Raw genomic sequence first — 19,563 nt, forward strand, 5'->3', positions numbered from 1 at the left:
TTCATCGGTTTGCAGAGTTGGCCGAGCTGCCGTTGGTCCGGCTTGATTTTTCCTGTAACAAGGTCACGACAATCCCAGTATGCTACCGCAATCTCAGACACCTCCAGAGCATCATTCTGGACAACAATCCTCTCCAGAGCCCACCTGCACAGGTAACACATTCCTGTTTTGATCTAAAAAATACGTCACTTTATGAGAGCAAAAATATTATTTCATTGCCTTTCTGAGAACTGTTTAAAAGTTAGGAGCACCTCTGAGAATCATGTTTATTGGTGTGTTATTTCATTTTTTCCAGATCTGTATAAAGGGAAAGATCCATATATTTAAATATCTGAACATGGAGGCATGTAAAGCAGCATCAGACCTTCCAGACTATGACAGAAGACCACTGCCTTTCGGATCCTGGTAAGAACTCGCTTCATTTCACTGGGTTTTGTGAGCATAAACTCCTCCTCGTCTTTCACTCCTGCACCCACATTCATTTGAGCCGGTGTTTATCGGCCGTATCTCTCAGAGGACACGCAAAGCAGGGTGATTCTGCAGATAAGAAGGGAGGGAAAGGAAAAGACACAGACAGAATGAAAGCTTGGATTGATTGGAATGAAGGTATGAAGAGAAGAGAGATTGCAGCAAAACCGGATGACGGGTGATGAGATGATGTAGAGATCAAACTACTCAGGAAATGTGACAGAAACTTATATGTGGATCTTGTATACAAGGAGCCACAGTGGTTCTCAAGATGTTTGTGGTAAAAGCACCATCTTTATAAGGATATTTTAAGTGTTTACAAATTATACCACCTAAAATGTTGCTGTTACTTTTCTGATTAATCAGGTTATTTGTGGTGGCAAAAAAAAACCATAAATAAATTTATATATATATATATATATATATATATATATATATATATATATATATATATATATATATATATATATATATATATATATATATATATATATATATATATATAAAAGCAATATAAAATAAATGGATGAAAAAACACCAACTTGAGACTAGAAAATCAAAGACTTGAGCTAAAGTAAAATAAAATATAGAATATAAAATAATATACAATAAAAATTAAATAAAAGGTTGAAAAAACAGACTTGAGACCAGAAAATCAAAGACGTGAGATGAAGTGAAGTAAAATAAAATAAATGGGTGAAAAAACAGCACAGACTTGAGAGCAGACAAGATAAAGTAAAATAAAGTATAGAATAGAATATAAAATAAAATACAATAAAATTACATTTAAAATAAAATAATTAATGGGAGACAGTACCACAGAATTACATTGGAGGAGGGACCCAAGCCATATCTAGACACCAGAAAATCAAAAAGACATTTTACTTTCGTCTCTTGTAGCATGATATGGGTGTTAGAAAGTAATTTCAGACCTTTAGAAGACTATTTCTATGTGTGAAACCTCAGATGATTTGATGTTGCTCTCTCTGGTCGGTCTGTCTGTCTCTCAGTGCGGAGGATTTGTATCCTGGCCGGCTGTACGGAGCTCTGGACTCTGGTTTTAACAGTGTTGACAGCGGAGACAAGAGGTGGTCTGGAAATGAGGCAAGTGCTATTCTGATCACTCAATCAGCAATCCACTCTATCCAGCTGTTCTTCTCCATAATGCATCATTCATTTCATTGTCCTGTTCTGCCTTTTCCCCATCTATCCTTTCTTAAAGCCTTCAGACGAGTTGTCAGACTTGCCGTTAAGAGTGGCGGAAATCACCAGAGAGCAAAGACAGAGACGAGATCGAGAAAGAGAACGTGAGGATCATCGGACGGGGTCTCACGTAACCAATGGCACATGTGAGATGACATCTACACTTATGAATCACTATAGTTCACTAGACTCTAGTAATAAGCTCTACAGGATTTTAATTTGAAATCATCTTGTCTCTTTCTAAAGTGGAAACGGAGCTTGAACAGATAGACTTCATTGACAGCAGTACGGGGGATGATGAGGATGAAGATGGGCGGAGCCGTAGAGGGGCGGAGCCTGTCAGCCTCAGCTCACAGTTTATGGCCTACATTGAAAGACGAATCACCAGAGAGGTGCGCGTTACTGATTAATGGCTGATCACATCAGTTCTACTCAACACCAATTGGATTTTGTTGTTAACACGGGGCTAATGATAGCTTTACTTTGTTTCTAGGGTTCACCCGTGAAGACCAGCCCATCCAGAGACTTAAGAACTGATGATCCAAGACGCCAAACCCCCTTACATAACCGGTACTGAACTAATTAAACTTTCATTATAACTGCGATGTATAATATACATTTTCACTCCACCATAAGCAGTAATGATCTTGTTTTTCATGTCTGTTTCCCGTCTGCTTTTACTAGCTAATAAATCATAAATTCAGTCATTAGTAATATGATTTATTGGTTTACCAATTTTTACCAATAGGTGCCACAAATTGATGTGGTGTCGTCAGTGTTAGGTGACAATGACACACGTAAAGTTTGGTGTCATAATGTCAAAGCTTTGCAGAGATACAGCATCAGATGCAGTTTGGCACCATGCCATCAAATTTGTTAATGCGGTAAACAGAAACTGTTTCGCCAACTGAAATTGTAAGCAAAAATAGACCTCCAGACCACTAGGTGACAGTGTGTCGAAACTGTGCATGTAACCTCAGGTCATGTTATTATAACACACACCAAGTTTGGTCTCAATACGCTAAACCGTTGCGGAGATATAGGCTCATGTCCATTTTGTCGTGCTCTTAGTCAAATTTGTTCACGCATTATTCAAGAACGGTTTGACTAATCATCTTCTTGCCAGCATAATCTAAAGATGAGTCAGTTTTGGAGAAAATCAGACAATCCGTCTAGGACAAGTTCGAAAAAAAGTAGCTTTTTTCGAATGATTAAAAATTGCAAGAAATCTTGACCATAGAAATTTACATTTTCGTGTCCATATGACTCCGCACGAGCCAAGGGATCAGAAAAAATAAATAAATAAATTTTCTTCTAAACTTTACAGTTCAAAAGTTATTAGCATAAACATTAGTGCAAATTTGGCCTGTTGGTTTGGCGACTCCAAACTTGCTATGTTGGGACTGTCCTATATCTGCGTGCCAAATTTTATAAATTTCCTGCAAGCGGGTTTATGTGCTGCCATAAACTTCCAAAGAAGAAGAAGAACGCTAACTATTACAATGGCTGCCTAAGAACCATCAGTGCTTCCCGCTAATTAATTAAAAAAAATTAAGAATTGGAAATCAAATAGAGAAGGAAAATATCTGTTTTCACTAACAGTTGTTGTCTCTTTAGTGGTGGGCCGGATACAGCGGTCACATCTTCGTACGCTCATAATCAGGTGAGAGTCCCTGTACTTTCACATCTCATTATGCAGTCAATGAAATTCACTCTGAAATTTACTCTGAATTTACTCTGGTTGTGTGTGTCAGCGCTCCGCTGGTGTGGCGTCAGGTTCTGGTGGCGGCGTGGAGAGAGTGAGACGGGAAGCTCAGCTGGCTGCTCTGCGGTACGAAGAGGAGAGACAGAAAACAAGATCAGTGCAAAAAGACGCTGTAATGAATTACGTCAAGGTACACACACTCATACACACAATTATTAATGCATTTGCAAAAAAAGTGCTGCAAACTCTTGAAATTAGGAAAAAGTTGCTAGAGCATGATTGTAAACACAATGAGGCTGTAAAAGCAATTCACAGGTACGAGTTTACCTGTTCGGTGTGATGTTTAATGTCCCCAGCAACCTCTGTAGTCGCTTTTAGCCATTTGTTAGCAAATGCTTTTTCACAACATGTAAAAACAATAAAAAATGGGGGATGAGGAAGATTTATCAAGTTTTTCCAAGCTTATATGAGTTTCTTTCTTCTGTTGAACACAAAAGAAGATATTTTGGAGAATGTTGGTAACCAACGGTACCCATTGACTTCTATAGAATGGAAAAAAAAATACTATGGAAGTCGATGGCTGCCATCAACTGCTTACTTACGTTTTATTTGATAGCGGGTTTATGTATATGTTTTAGTTTTATTTATTATTTAAATCTGTATTTAACCATTTGATCTCAGAGTAGAAAGTCTTATTTTCTGGTGGCTGTGCTTTAAAATTAAATTATTATAATCTTCATTCAAGTGATGAAGGATTTTGAAAGTGACAGTAATCAGTGTTGAGTGCTACTGTAAGGTTAACCCTGCCTGGTTTACTTGTTTAAATGTTATTTAACAGTTGAAAACATTCGAAATTTAGAAAAGAAATCGGGTACATTTTACAATTACATTTTAAATAGGTAATCTGTAACCTATTACATTTCCAAAGTAGTGTTCCCAACAATATAATAGCATTTAGTATAGCGAAAGGTACCGCAATAATACATTGAGGGCGAAAAGTGATCTTTAGCATCCAAATCCTGATTAGAAACTCTTCCCAAATGTGTCCGGTGATGTTTCTAAAGATTGGAAATCAATTTTTTGTATTTCTATTTTCAGCACAAGTCGTCTCAGAGCCCTACGAAGCTCAGTCCGACAGACAGTGAGGTGAGTGTCTGCTTCACATTTGCACAATCACTTCCTCCCTATCCATCACTTCATCCTGCTGTGTGTGAATGTGAGTGTGTAGTGCTGTAGTCATATGCATACTGTCCCACCCCAGAGTCTGTACCCCTCCAGACGGTCCACTCACACCGATGACTCCGCCCTCTTCATGGTAAGAGCCAATCAGCTCGGATCATGCGTTATCCTCTCCACCATCTCATTTCTCTTGTGTGTTCACTTCCCTTAACAGATGTCACTATTAATCTTTATAACTTTGCATCACTGTAAAAAATGGAACGGGCTATTTACTTAAAAAAAATTAATTAACTTAATATTTTTGAGTAGTTTTTAAGGCTTGGTTTTTTAATGGAATCTACCTGAATAAATCATGTAAAATCTCCTAAATTAATTAATCTGTGACACAATAAATTTAATATAATTTGTGAAATATACTAATTTATTTTAAGTTGATTCTCAAAAGTCTGTGATTTTGAGTGAGGCCTGTTTGTATTTGACTGAGTTATTTTATGCTTTTAAAAGACTGTATACAGAAGGAAAATACTGGAAAGTACTGCACTAGCTCTAGCAAAGCTACTGCTCATTGAACGAGGCTTAATGCTTTAGAGGAGTAGTATATATATAACCATAAGCTCTACTCTTCTGCACAATGGTAACGATTGCACTGCTCAAAGAAAACTTCAACGTAACATATAAACTCTTTCAAATGTCAAACATAACTGAACATTAAACATTAATAGATGTTTCCCTTCACTCAAAAAACACATAAAATATCATTTAATTTCAAAATGTACTCTCCATATCCAGCCATATGCAAAGCATGCTGGGAACTAACAATCACCTCTAAAATGAAACTGCAAAATTTAACTAATTCTCTTAAAATAAATAGGTAGCCTTCTTTCCTTAATTTTTTTAAGTTTAATCAGTTCCTCAATTCAAGCCTCAAAACTGCTTAAGTTTCCTTTAAAAAAAATGAGGAAAACACACCTCTTGGTTTTATTAGTAAAAGTCCTCAATTATTTTCTATACAACACTGAATCACAATTTCTTTAATGAAATATACTCACTATTTTTAATTATCACCTTAATTTTTTTTAAGTTTAATCAGTTCCTCAATTCAAGCCTCAAAACTGCTTAAGTTTCCTTTAAAAAAAATGAGGAAAACACACCTCTTGGTTTTATTAGTAAAAAGTCCTCAATTATTTTCTATACAACACTGAATCACAATTTCTTTAATGAAATATACTCACTATTTTTAATTATCACCTTAATTTTTTTTTAAGACCCATGATTCAATTTTTACAGTGATAATGTATTGACATGATTTAAGGTTATTTCTAATGGAAACTACTTTTCTGATCCATTTAAGCGGTTAACATCCTTTAAAGTTGCACTCAGTAATTAAAAAGTTTACTCATAAGTTATTTAATTGTTCTTTTGACACATGATTCAAATGGTGTCCACTCGCAAGACTCTAGTGGCAAGAAAAGGCTGTTTTGTTAAGACATGACCAGCCTTATCTTGTAATTGATGGTTATTACTGTCTAATTACTATTAAAACTTTCTGAGTGCATCTTTAATATTAGATCTGCTTTTCCCGGCAAGCATCTTTAACATGCCTGCCCTGCTTCTTTTTGCTTCCCTTCCTGTCTTTCTCTCTCTTTCTCTCTCTGTCATGTTGGTTTTGTGTCAGAGTGAGTTTGAGCCCCTACTGATATTTGAGATAGACACAGATACCAACACTATAAAGAAGAGGCCAGACCCTCACAAACAGGTGAAAGACACACAGCCATGTTTACTAGCTGTCTAAATGGGGACCTATACCATACACTGCTGTTGATGAATGCTGATTCACAATTAGTATTGCTCATAATTAGGGATAGGGATACGAATAAACCCCTTTTGTATTAAACTTTTGCATGTTGCAACACTACTCACAAATGTTCATTTATTTGTTTTTTGAAGACTGGAGATGATCTGCCTCCATCACTCTGTTGTTTGTAGATGCAAATAAGCTTATGGATTTATTTATTTTTTTAAATTTGATTTAAAAAGCTAGTAAATTAAATGGTAATGATAATTTATTTGTTTGTTTGTAGCCTGGAGATGATCCACCTCCATCGTTTTTTCTATAAATGCAAATAATCTTATTATGCATGCTTCCTGATGATTTATTTAAATTTTGACAATCATCATCATGTTTTTAAATGTATTTATTTATTTTAAAGCTGATTATGACCCCTAAAAGAAAACATTTAGCATTTTTCCTGCAGCATTTTCAGTAATAAACTTTAAAATCTTTTACTCTTCGACTCTTCCAAAACTCTGTCTTACACTTTCTCAAACCCGCTGTTTATTTCCTAATTGCGTCCCTTTATTTCCCCTCGTTTCGTATCTTTCTCCCTCTCTGCATTGCTCTGGCTGGCTAGTCTCTCTCTGCTGTGCCGCTGGATGGCTGTGTGTCTCCCACTTTATCCGTCGCCTCCTCCTGTATGCCGCAGGTACTGAACCACAAGAGCCTGGAGATGATCTGCCTCCATCACTTTATTTCTGTTGATAGAAATAAGCATATTGTGGATGATTTTACTTCATAAATTCACTACACAAAGACACTGCTGTTGCATTCAGATCTAACGAGGCAGAATGCAGTAAAGAATGAGTTTAATCCTAACACAACTGTGACATAACTGTGAATAACAAAATATCTGTTTTTGGCACCTTGGGTCTTGTTATTTGTGACAAAAAAATAGTCTGATATCTAATTATTTTAATACAGCGTTTCACTGTAATAAACATAAAATATATTGTGATTGACTGTGATTTTGTGAGCAGTATTTCCATTTCATTGAGGAACTGATGCTGGAAAGCTGTCACGTCATGCCTGTTTAGGACATGGTGTAAGATTACAGCTGATGCGTGTGCATGTTTGTTTAGGGTTTGGAAGTTCTCACATCAAACACCTAATTTAAAAAATGAGGGTGAATCTCACAAAAACTGCCAAGAAATATCTGTGACGGACGTCTTTCTAAGATTCACGCCTTGAGTTAATTTTTTCTCTTTCCTTCTGTAGCAAGGTGAAGATTATGGCTCGCTGTCACCCACCGGTATGTGTTTGTTTAAACCAGACTCTTTCCTTCTGTTTTGTTATTTAATTCTTTGCCCCACATCCCATTGTGACTTTCTGCTGGTCCTGCAGCCCTCCAATCCCCCACGTCCCCATCCCGCGGCCCCAGCCAGAGACCTGAGAGTTACCTGTTCCGCCTCAGTCAGCGAGAGGAGAAGAAAAAAGGTGTTTATCTGACGCAGCTGATTGCTGCTTTGTGCAACTTTCATGATGTCATGAATAAACATATGATGCACACACTTAGATACACTATAATGCCAAAAGTATTGGGACACCCCCTTCTAATGAACAGGTTTGACTGCTTGAGTACAGATCTTAATGTTAAAGCATATAATGATATTCTAGGGAATTGTGTGCTTCTAATTCTATAGCAACAGTTCGGACAGGACAAGTTTCTATTATAACATGACAATGGCTCTGTGTATAAGGCAAGGTTCAAAAAGAAATGATTGATTCAAAAACTCATCACCAAACACCAATGACTTGTACATATGGGTCATTTTAGACACTTCCAAAACTGTTGCAACAGAGATGCAATTTTTAAATACATGAATTATGTTTCCATTTTTGTTGCCACAGTTTTGGAAGTGCTTTTTCTGTTCGAAAGAAGAGGGTGTCCCAATACTTTTGTCCATACTGTGTATGTACAGATCATTGGTGTTTGGTGATGAGTTTTTGGATCAATAGAATATCATTATATGCTTTAACATTAAGATTTGTACTCATGGAAATTACTAAAGTAGTCAAACCTGTTTATTAGAAGGAGGTGACCCAATACTTTTGGCAATATAGTGTATGTGCATTCTGCAAACTGCACTATTTATAGCGCATGAATCGGTGTCAGTACTTCTCAGTGACGGTATGTATTTTAATATTTTGTAATACTTCAGAACTATTGCATTTGATCAGTTACTTGTGGGGAATAATATGTATGTTAATGTATTGCTGTTTCCAAACCCTCAGGAAAGAATTGAAGTACGTGTTGCAACGTTGCCTTCTTAACATACTACTTTTCATATGTTTTGCTTTGAATCTCACGTTGTGTTGATGTGATTCACCTTGGAACTACTTGGTTTGTCTTGAACTCTTAATTAAAGAAATTCCAGGCTTTTAAAGAAAATGTGAGAAATACTTCAGGAACCCAAGTCACTGAAAAAAGAGGCAGTGTTGTTATTGTAAATTTAATTATTTGTTAGTTATTTATATAGTTGTTATTATTATTTTTTTAGTTTTTGTTAATTTAAATAAATTAGAAATAAAATATAAATATTAGATTTAATCGAAATAAGTTAGAAATAAAAAATATATAAACCTAAAAAGTTCAAGCACTAAAAATGACTAAAACTAAAATAAAGATAAATTACATCTAGAGAAATAATAATAATAATAAAAAAATAATAATACAAATGGCAAAAGCACATCAAATTACAAAAACTTATATTAAATTGAAAACTGGAGAAAAAAAAAAAATATATATATATATATATATATATATATAAGTAATGCTATAATAGCGTATAAATAACACTCCAAAGTGGGCAGTCACTGTTGCGCTCTATTACAGGCATGTCAATCATCACTCCTGATAGCTACTTGATGTAATTATGTGCTGACGTGCTCCTAATGGCATGTGTGACCATCTTGCAGGCGAATCAGGCACACAGAAGGCGGAGCCAGTGGAAGCCACTCCCACACAGAGTCCTGCCCCGACAGGAGAGGAGGCAATACTGATAGAGCAGCTGAGAAGGGTGCGTCAAACAAACTGCTTTTCCATCATGTATTATTTATTTATTGATTTATACATACATGCATACATATACACTACCACTCTAAAGTGTTTGGACAATAAGATTTTTAATGTTTTTTTAAAGAGGTCTCTTCTGCTCACCAAGCCTGCATTTATTTGATCCAAAGTACAGCAAAAACAGTACAATTTTGAAATATTCTGTTTTCTATTTAAATATGTTAAAATGTAATTGATTGCTGTGAACAAAGCTGTATTTTCAGCATCATTACTCCAGTCTTCAGTCACATGATCCTTCAGAAATCATTCTAATATGCTGATTTGCTGCTCAAAAGACTTATTATTATTATTATTATTATGTTGTAAACAGCTGAGCAGAATTTTCAGGTTTGCAGGTTTCTTTGATGAATAGAAAGTTCAAAAGAACAGCATTTATCTGAAATACATTTTTGTCTTTATCATCAAGATACTTAGTGTATAATGTTACAAAAGCTTTTTATTTCAGATAAATGCTGATCTTTGGATCTTTCTATTCATCAAAGAATCCTAAAAAAAGTACTCAACTGTTTTAAATATTGATGATGATAATAATAATAATAAATGTTTCTTGAGCAGCAAATCAGCATATTAGAATGATTTCTGAAGGATCATGTGACACTGAAGACTGCAGTAATGATGCTGAAAATACAGCTTTGATCACATCAATAAATAACTGCTTTCTATTTGAATATATTTTAAACTGTAATTTTAAAGAGTAAAAATATTTAATTTTGGCTCAAATAAATGCAGGCTCAGTGAGCAGAAGTGTATACTTTAAAAAACCTGAAAAATCTTACTGTTCAGAACTTTTGACTGGTAGTGTGTATATATTTTTCTTTATAAATGTTTTCATCCTGCTGTAAGTCTTATTTTGCAACCCTGTAGAATATCGAGTGCCGACTCAAGGTGTCCTTACCCAGTGATCTTGGGGCAGCTTTGACTGACGGGGTCGTGTTGTGCCATCTGGCCAACCATGTGCGTCCCCGATCCATACCGAGCATCCATGTACCCTCACCGGCAGTGGTGAGAGACTATCTAGTGTTGTTTTAGTTTTTGTGTATGTGCATAGCATTGCATCGGTTTCATGTTTTCTTTCTTTCCAGCCCAAACTGACGATGGCCAAGTGTCGACGAAATGTGGAGAACTTCCTAGAGGCCTGCCGCAGAATTGGAGTTCCTCAGGTATTCCTTAAAACCAAATTAAGAAATAACTTCTCTGTTTCATATTTGCTTCAAACCTAACATCTCTTGCTGTTTCCTCTAGTGCCTTCAAGTTTTATCGCTAATACTACTAACTCTTTCTCTCTCTCCCTCCATTCCCTTCCAATTTAAAACCATCAACCCCTCATTGTGTTTTATTTGAACGCTCCTTTTCCTCCTCGTCTCGGCTCTGTGGGCAGGATAGTTTGTGTTCAGCGGGTGACGTGTTGAAAGGGGAGGTGGTTTGTGTGTTTAGGCTGGTTGAGGCCTTGCTCTCTCTGGCACCGCCTCCCCTTCACTCCCCTCCTTCTTCCCAGCTGGCTGGATTTGCCCTTTTCTACCTGTCAATCATGTCGCTGCTATGTGCTCTCTACTGCCACCTGGTGCCAAGCCTTTAAATCACACTTCCATGTTAATCACTGCACTAAAATAGCCAATTGTTTGCGTCTTTGTGCAGAATTACACAATAGCTGGTGTTTATGCACACAGATGTTACGTTTATAGTGTTTTCTAGTGCACAAAATTGATACTTCGCTAAGCTCCGCCCCCTCTGCGTAAAGTTGCTTGCTTCATAAAATAACATTCATGCAAATTTCATAAAGGGATACAATTTGGTTTAATGGTATTATTACATAGACTGGAAATAATTGTGATTTTGTGCCATTTATTTAAAGAAAATTAGTTGCACTACTGTTCAGTTTGAAGTCAGGAAGATTTTTTATATTTCGGGAAGAAGTTTCTTCTGCTCACCAAGGCTGACCAAAAATACAGTAAAAATAGTGAAATATTATTAAAATTTAAAATAACTGTTTTTTTATGTGAATATATATTAAACTGTAATTTATTTTGTGATGCGCAGCTGTATTTTCAGCATCATTACTGCAGTCTTCAGCGTCACATGATCCTTCAGAAATCTGATTATTATAAATGTTGAAAACAGTTGTGCTGCACAATATTTTTGTGTAAACTGTGATACATTTTATTTTTCTGCATTTATTTGAAATATAAATCTTTTGTAACATTATAAATGTCTTTACTGTCGCTTTTGATCAATTTAATGCATCCTTGCTGAATAAAAGTATGGATTAAAATGAAACAAAATAAACAGAAGTCTCATTTGATGGTTTATAAACCGCAACAGCTGCTAAGGTAGGATTGGTTAGTGATGTTCTAAGGCGGGGCTTAGCGAACAATCATTTGAGAGTGTTTATATGCGTGTTTGTGAGTGTGTAGAGAGCACATGTCCATAGCAAAAATTAAAAGCTCCATCGAAAAGCACAAAGTTGGGCGGATTCGCCCATTCAGCCTTAAACAAGACAACAGAACAAGCTGCCTGCTCCGTGAACAAGCCCTTTATTGTGCATCAGTACTGCTGCACTTTTTCCCAAAGTTTGCTGAACTGTTTGAGTACTTTGTGAGGCTTTGAGTTTCCGAGGGTTTGCGTGAATAAAAAGGAAATGAGACAGAGTGGAGGATGCCAAACCATAAACTCCCCCTGTTTTATCCCTTTGTGCCTTACTGTGTGTATGTCACTGTCTTCCACCTCACGGTTAACACAATAGTTCAGCCTAAAATAACGATTACTCACCTGCTTGTCATTCCGTATGAGTTGCTTTCTTCCATGAAACACAAAACGCAAAATTTTGGCGTACTGACTGAGCTTCTCTTTTCCATACAATTAAAGTGAATGGGGACAGATGTGCCATGTGGCATACACAGCTTACATGTTAAGCCTGTTTTCTCAAACAGAATTATCATATGGCTTCAAAATGCTTGTAATATAGTGCACAAGTCATATCATAACAGCAGTTCATATTATATGGTGCTTTGTTCTTTTTGGAGCCTGACAGCCCCTGTACTAATTCGCTTTCATTGGGCCTCATTCATGAAAACATGAGTACATTTGAAGTAATTTGTCCGTAAAATGGGCCAATTATTTCACAAACCTCAGATTTGATAGTTAAACGTATATATGCGAATGAATTCTAATCATTTGTGTCTTGAGTACGTGTGCGGTCATTCATAATTTAGCATAATCCCGCCCACAAATTACCATTACGTGAATTATGCGTACAGGAATGCTGACTGCCTTCTCTGGTTTGGCTCCAGTATATTGCATAAATTCGAAATAAATAAATTAAAAGTGATTATATTAAAGCATTAAGCTTGCAGACGAATATTGCTCGTTCTTAGAATAATTGTAATCCTTAATAAAAAAGTAAGAAAAAATACTGAAAGACTGTTTTCGATCATTTTTGCTAAAGTTTATTTTTATGTTAAACTAATTGATTTAGTTAAATTATTTTATTTAATATTATATTTGTTATAGTATTGTACAGTACAGTAATATTTATATTTATTCACTTATCAGATGCTTTTATCCAAAGTGACGTATTTTTGTATTATTTTTATGGTTTATTTATAATAATGTTGTTGCAGTATTACATGTTATTAAAGTGTTATCAAAATGCAGTGCTTAAAATAATAAGAATAATTTTTTATGTAAACAAAATTCTGCTTGTGTTTCATTGAGTGAAGCTTATTATGTGGAAAAAAGCAGCTGGGACTTAAATGTCTCCTTTTGTGCAGAAAGTAAATCATACACATTTTGAAATGATGTAAAGTGTGTAAATAACATCAGAATTTGACCTTTTGGCTGAACTAACCCTTTAAATAGTTAGAAAACCACTCTTATCCCTGCAGTTATCAAGCATGCTGTCAGTCGTGCACCGGAACAGTTACTCACTGAAATAACAGCCCTCATCAGCCAGTACATGCCTGTTCTTAATGTATAGCTATACAGTGTAATATCTTCCTAACACACTTAGGAAACACAGCAGCGGTCGCAGAGAGTGTGTGAGCATTTGTCTGTCAGATTTGTGTGCCATATTGCCTGGTTTTCCTACAGTCTGACTGTTGTCCTCCTCTGCTTTTCTACAATAAAATCTAAACTCATGTATCCTCTGTAGACGTGTGTTTTATCACTAGTTGAGTTGTGCGTTTGAGTCTTGAGAGTCGCAGCTTTATATTGGATAGCTAGATGGCACCTCAGTTCTTGTTTTTAGCACAAACAGTGCAGGATGATTTACACCCTGTTTTGATCTCTTAAGGGCTTCGTTCAGATCACTAACTCAAAGCATCCGCAATAACAGCCTCTACTAATACTTCAGTTCATTTGTAGTATCAGACTAGTTGACGCTGCGTTCTTGGTTTGAACGATTTTTCCATTTCTCCTCTTCTCCTCCATCGTTCTTTATTGTCATGATTATACTTTCTTTATAAGTTAAGTTCTTCCTTAGTTGTACCTTATCTGCTTTAAGTTCCTCCATTTTATAGTTCACCCAAAAATGAACATTTGTTGAAAATGTGCTCACCCTCAGGCCATCCGAGATGTATATGAGTGTTTTTCTTCATCAGGTTTGTAGAAATGTGTCGCTGCAATGGATGCTCTACAGTGAATGGGTGCCGTCAGAACGAGAGTCTAAACGGCTGATAAAAACATCACAATAATCCACAGCACTCCAGTCCATCAGTTAACATCTGGAGAAGACAAAAGCTGAAACAAATCCAGCATTAAGACGTTTTTAACTCCAATCCGAATTCATAATCCATAATAACGCTTCCTCCAGTGAAAAAGCGTTCTGGTCTGAATCAGGAGAGAAATCTGCACAGATCAAGACAAAATAGCTCTGAATATGTGGCTGGATTTTGATGTGAGAGACAACAGGAGATGCACTTTTTCACTGGAGGAAGCGTTATTATGGGTTATGGACTCATATTTTAGTTAAAAACGTCTTGATGGATTTGTTTCAGCTTTTGTCTTCTCAAGATGTTAACTGATGGACTGGAGTGGTGTGGATTAGGGCTGTAAAAAAAAAAAAAAAAAATGTGAATTTCGAATATTCATCGAATTTAAGATAAAAATCCACATTTGAATGCAAAAACGCTGCATTCGAAGTTTAGGTGTGCGTCAGGCAGCCTTATCAGTGGCGCACGAGATGCGATGACGATGTATGTGTCGTTGCAATTTAATGTTTTTAGCCTATCCAGTTGAACCCACTGGAAATATCAAAATATTGTGTAAAAAGAGAACATCAATGCGGAGATGATGTTTCAAAACTGAAACCAAGCCGTTCACACAGAACGTATATTTATCGCATTTTCTATAGGGACATCTATCACCGTTGCACTCGCGTCTCACACAAGAGAGCCGCATGTTTAGAAAGCCATGTAAAATAAATATAAGTTCAACTTCATGGCGGTTTTCCCCATCCCACTGCATCTCATGTTTTTAAATGGAAAAAAGTGGTCTTTGTGATTGATTTTCGGTCCTTTGTATTAAACTATACATACATACATGTTTTGTTTTTGACATTATTTTAAACATTATGCTCTCTTTTTTTTTCAAAGATAGTCTTGTTATTTTATTGCTTTGAAGAAACGTGCATTAGTAATATTTTGCTCGGTGCGCCCTCTTGTGGCCTCAGGAGAGAAGACAAAAGCTTTTTCCCCCCTAACTAAAATTATGCCTTTTAAATTAGAATATTGATCATATTTAAGTACAAAATTCGAATTTAGTTTTTCAGCCATTTTGACAGCCCTAGTGTGGATTACTTGTGATGTTTTTATCAGCTGTTTGGACTCTCATTCTGACGGCACCCATTCACTGCAGAGCATCTGAGACACTGATGCAATGCTACATTTCTCCAAATCTGATGAAGAAACAAACTCATCCTTAATCTTGAAATTTGTATTTTTGGGTGAACTATTCCTTTGATCATTTCATTTTCTAAGTTCTATTAATTTAATAATTTGTTTCTCCATTGACACCCTTTTCGTCCCTTTTTTTTGTTTGCCCCTGCTCTGTGTGTGTGTGTGTGTTTGCGGCCGCAGAACCAGCTGTGTCTCCCCCTGCACATCCTGGAAGAGCGAGGTTTGCCTCAGGTGGCCGGGACGGTCCGTGCCCTCCTGGATCTGGCTCCTCCGAAACACACGCCGTCCCCGAGCACGACCCCGACCAGCCCCAGCGTCGCCTCCCCCCTCTCTCTGTAGGAATCTCCTCCCAGCAGGCTCAAAGATCTTTAAGACTCCTTTCTGTTCTTGAGTGCCTCATGAACGGTTCTGTAACGGTAACACACTCACACACTACCTGCTCTGTGAACACACACACACTCTTCAAGCTCCAACCAGCCCTCAGACAACAGAGGAGAGAGGAGAAGAGACGACTGACCGACAGACATGTCCAGAGACTTCTTTGAAGCTATATTTCTATTTCATTTAACAGTTACTTTTACACTTTAATATCTCTAGCTATTATGGGTGGTGTTTATTTTGTATTATTATTATTATTATTATTATTATTATTGACTCTCAAATGATGTGGGAATGAGAGTTGGCCAAAACTACCCAAGCTTACGTATCTGAGAGTTACATTGGCTGGTGGTTTAATCTCACAAAACCTGCAGGTCACATTTCACCCTGAAATAAAAATAAGATATTATGCGTGCAGAAATTTAAACACATTTTGTAGGACCTTTAAAATTTATGTAACATTATTTTCGTGTCGTACAATACAAATTCTCATTATCACATTGCAAAAATGTAATGCAAAGAAATTTATGTATTATTTCAATAAAAAATTGTAAACTTTTTTTTTTTTTTTTCATTTAAATACAGAATTTTCTTTGCATTATAATGCAGTTAAAATGTTTTAAAACAGGTTGTTTTATTGCATTATAAAGCTGGGAGAATTATTGAACCATTACAAATTCTCATTATCACAATGCAAAAATGTAATGCAAAGAAAATGATGTATTTAAATTAAAGTTAAGTTTTTTTTTTTTTTTCATTTATATAATGCAGAATTTTCTTTGCATGATAATGCAGTGAAAAAAATATTTTAAAATGTTGTTTATTGCATTATAAGCTAAGAAAAGTATTGAAACATGCAAAGAGAGTTATGTGTTATTTAAATTAAAAATGTTAACCATTTCATTGTTTATTTAAATAATACAGCATTTTCTTTGCATTATAATGCAGTAAACAGGTTGTTTTATTGCATTATAATGCTAAGAAAAGTATTGAAACACATTTTTTAGGACCATTAGGGTTTTTGTGACAATTTTCATGCAAAACAAATTCTCATTATCACAATGCAAAAGTATAATGATATATTATTTAAATTGAAAGTATTGTAATTTATTAAATTAAATGAATTAAATGTATTAAATTAGCTATTGTACATAAATTAGTACATTTAGTTCATAAGGATTTAAATAATCGTTGTATTGCTGTATCTTTACTGTATTACAGTAATGAGAATAACTACTGAATAATGAGAATTACAAAAAAAAAAATATCCAAATGCATCATGGTAATGAGCATTATTTTTCATGAAAATAATGTCATAATGCAAAAAAATAAATACAATCTTTAAGAAAAACAAGGAAAGAAGAAATAAGCTTCGTGTAGTCTTTTTTCCTTTTTTATTTTAGGTGAAGTGTGGCGTGTTTTGATGGGATTCGACCGTGAGCATTTAAATAGCAGAAAAACAGTCCAAAGCAGCATGTAAATGACTGAATGACACTAATTCACAGGGGTCCTAGATTAACAGACGGAGATGTGATCCGCCGAGCATTTCCGTCACGAGTTTTAATGTGTAGCCACGGGATTTTATTCTTACGACACTTTTAGTGCTGCTTTTAGTACTACGATCGCACCAGAAGAAAACTATTAAAACTTTAAGAGCTCACAGACTTTATTGACCTTGTAAAATTGAGAGTTATATTAGTGCTATAGCGAGGTTTAGCATGATGGGCACAATTTTTTTAAAACACAGATATATGTAAAGATGTTTGAAACACAGTAAATGAATGAAACACTTGTTCTATTTTAATAGCCTTGGTCGTGTGGAGCTGATAGAGCGACGAGGGCTGATTTCTATTGCTGTTGTGTGTTTATATGTTACTGGTCTTGCATGCGAGGGATTCTGGGTGTTGGGAGTTTGGACTGAAATGGGACGGCAGTATAAAAGCTGTTTTTATTTTATTTCCTTGTTATTCAGATTGTTACGTTGCCACCGTTGCATGGCTTTGCTTATGATTTGTCTGCCATCACAACACACATGTCATCCGTGGTTTATAGCTGGATGTGTGTGTGTGTGTGTGTGTGTGAGCCTGAAAAGCACAGATGTTGTTCACTGGTTTAGGCGGTTGTCTTTACAGAGGCAGTTCCACACGCTGTTACTTCCCGCTCGGATCTGCCGTATCGTGCCAGAGTTACTGGAGTGAGTCCTGAGCTCCCAGCAGTGCTGGTTTCCACGCTCACGAACACGCTCAAGAGCATGGCCAGGTCATTTCACCCCAAAATCAAAAGAAATAAACAATATTTATTCATTTTTCATGACAATTAAGCACATTTTTATTGTAAAATCATGTATTATTTAAATAGCAAAAAATATAAAACAGGTTTACTTAATTAATTGCATTATAATGTGGTGAGAAAATATTTTAAAACAAGTTTTTTATTTTTTTTATTGAAATAAATTATAATGCAGTGAATTTTTTTTTTTACTTTTTTTTTTTTTTTTAAGAAAAATATTAATTTTTTTTTTAAACATTTAATTTAAATAATTGTCTTGGCATAAATATATAACAAGGTAAAAAAAAACTAAAAAACATGTTTTAAAATGTTTTTCGCTATGATTTCATTATATTGCAGTGAAAAGCTAGTCTTTGTTTGAAACAAGACCTCTCCACTGTATTATACTGCAAAGAAAATAAACCTGTTTTTAAATGTTATTTTCTACTGTATTATATAAGTATTAAATATTAGGTCTTATTTTTCATATAAAAGTCAAAATTGAAATAAAATGAGAATCGCCATAATGAATAATATGAATTGCAGAATTAATTTATTTTTCATTAAGATTGTCGCAAAAATGTGCTTATTTATTATGAAAAAAAATCCTAAAATAGGCTACTTTTTCTTTATGCTAAATATTCTTTTAAAATGTTTCTTGCTTTTACGGTGAAACGTGACCTGGATATGTTTTCATGAGATTCACCCGTAGGGTCAAGAACATGCTATACTGAAGATAATAATGTAATCTTTAATATGACTGATAAAAGAGACTCAAAAATGAAAATGTAGAAAACTGAATCATTAAAGTCACTATTTTAACTTGCTTTTTTTAGAGTTTTTAAAAGGGAAGTTAAAAGCGGTAGAAAAATATATTGCGACAGGTTGTGTATAGGTGTTTTTAGAGTGTGTTGTTTTTTTCTCTATAAATAAATTGTTTGACTAGGGTTATTTCCCCAGCACAGATCATGTAGTTTCTTCTGCAGGGTTTGTCCCTGCGTGTCTGTACAGTAAATAAATACATTCCATACGTTTACAAGTATGAACCACTCTCCACCTGAAACACGAGGACCTACTGTGCGCTTTCAGACGACCCCAACGTTTGCCCGAACATTAGCTTCTTATTTTCACTGCGGTTTTGTTTTTGAACACTTCTCCCTGCAAAACATTTGCTGTAAAGTTTTTACTTTGGAAAAAAGATGGTCTGAACGTTTGGATTTGTGAAATACATGAATAAAAAGTTTCCCATTTCTGCTGTGCTCTCATTTATTTGCACACCTCTGATGTGTGTTGGGTTTGAATGCAACAGTGTCCCATTTTACAGGTTTTTATCTGCATATTTTATTTGCATAATAACATATTTTGATCACTGTCCCATGCAGATGAGTTCCTACAAAGTCGTGCTAGTTTTCCTGATCTCCTGGTTCAGGCTCTTTGTTCTCATGCAATAATTTAAATGCAAATCAGCATTTCGTCTTAAGATCATTTTATTAAAAAATGTGCATGCATGGATAAATGTATAATTCTTGACTAGCTTCAGTGCTTCTGTCCGATTGCTGGA

The 19,563-nt window shown here is 35.4% G+C and overlaps 1 protein-coding gene across 5 annotated transcripts in view; it reads left to right on the forward strand.

Annotated features, from left to right (window-relative positions):
* lrch3 (leucine-rich repeats and calponin homology (CH) domain containing 3) overlaps window positions 1-19,252 on the forward strand; it is a 35,392-nt gene extending 16,140 nt beyond the window's left edge. Inside the window, exons 5-22 of one of the 5 annotated variants that reach the window (XM_058751375.1) lie at window positions 16-152; window positions 296-405; window positions 1,479-1,572; window positions 1,691-1,817; window positions 1,918-2,063; window positions 2,165-2,241; window positions 3,289-3,334; window positions 3,426-3,566; window positions 4,475-4,522; window positions 4,638-4,691; window positions 6,231-6,311; window positions 6,967-7,038; window positions 7,608-7,641; window positions 7,734-7,826; window positions 9,309-9,409; window positions 10,330-10,467; window positions 10,548-10,625; window positions 10,844-14,115. In XM_058751375.1, coding sequence (XP_058607358.1) covers window positions 16-152; window positions 296-405; window positions 1,479-1,572; window positions 1,691-1,817; window positions 1,918-2,063; window positions 2,165-2,241; window positions 3,289-3,334; window positions 3,426-3,566; window positions 4,475-4,522; window positions 4,638-4,691; window positions 6,231-6,311; window positions 6,967-7,038; window positions 7,608-7,641; window positions 7,734-7,826; window positions 9,309-9,409; window positions 10,330-10,467; window positions 10,548-10,625; window positions 10,844-11,041 — 1,775 coding nt within the window. In that variant the 3' untranslated portion in view covers window positions 11,042-14,115. Of the gene's footprint in view, window positions 1-15; window positions 153-295; window positions 406-1,478; window positions 1,573-1,690; window positions 1,818-1,917; window positions 2,064-2,164; window positions 2,242-3,288; window positions 3,335-3,425; window positions 3,567-4,474; window positions 4,523-4,637; window positions 4,692-6,230; window positions 6,312-6,966; window positions 7,039-7,607; window positions 7,642-7,733; window positions 7,827-9,308; window positions 9,410-10,329; window positions 10,468-10,547; window positions 10,626-10,843; window positions 14,116-15,536 lie in introns of those variants that run through there. The other 4 variants (XM_058751376.1, XM_058751378.1, XM_058751379.1 and 1 more) reach the window with 4 other exon arrangements.
* Window positions 19,253-19,563: the final 311 nt, after the last annotated feature.

The sequence above is a fragment of the Onychostoma macrolepis genome, chromosome 18 (assembly GCF_012432095.1).
Source record: "Onychostoma macrolepis isolate SWU-2019 chromosome 18, ASM1243209v1, whole genome shotgun sequence".
Taxonomy (NCBI): Eukaryota; Metazoa; Chordata; class Actinopteri; order Cypriniformes; family Cyprinidae; genus Onychostoma; species Onychostoma macrolepis.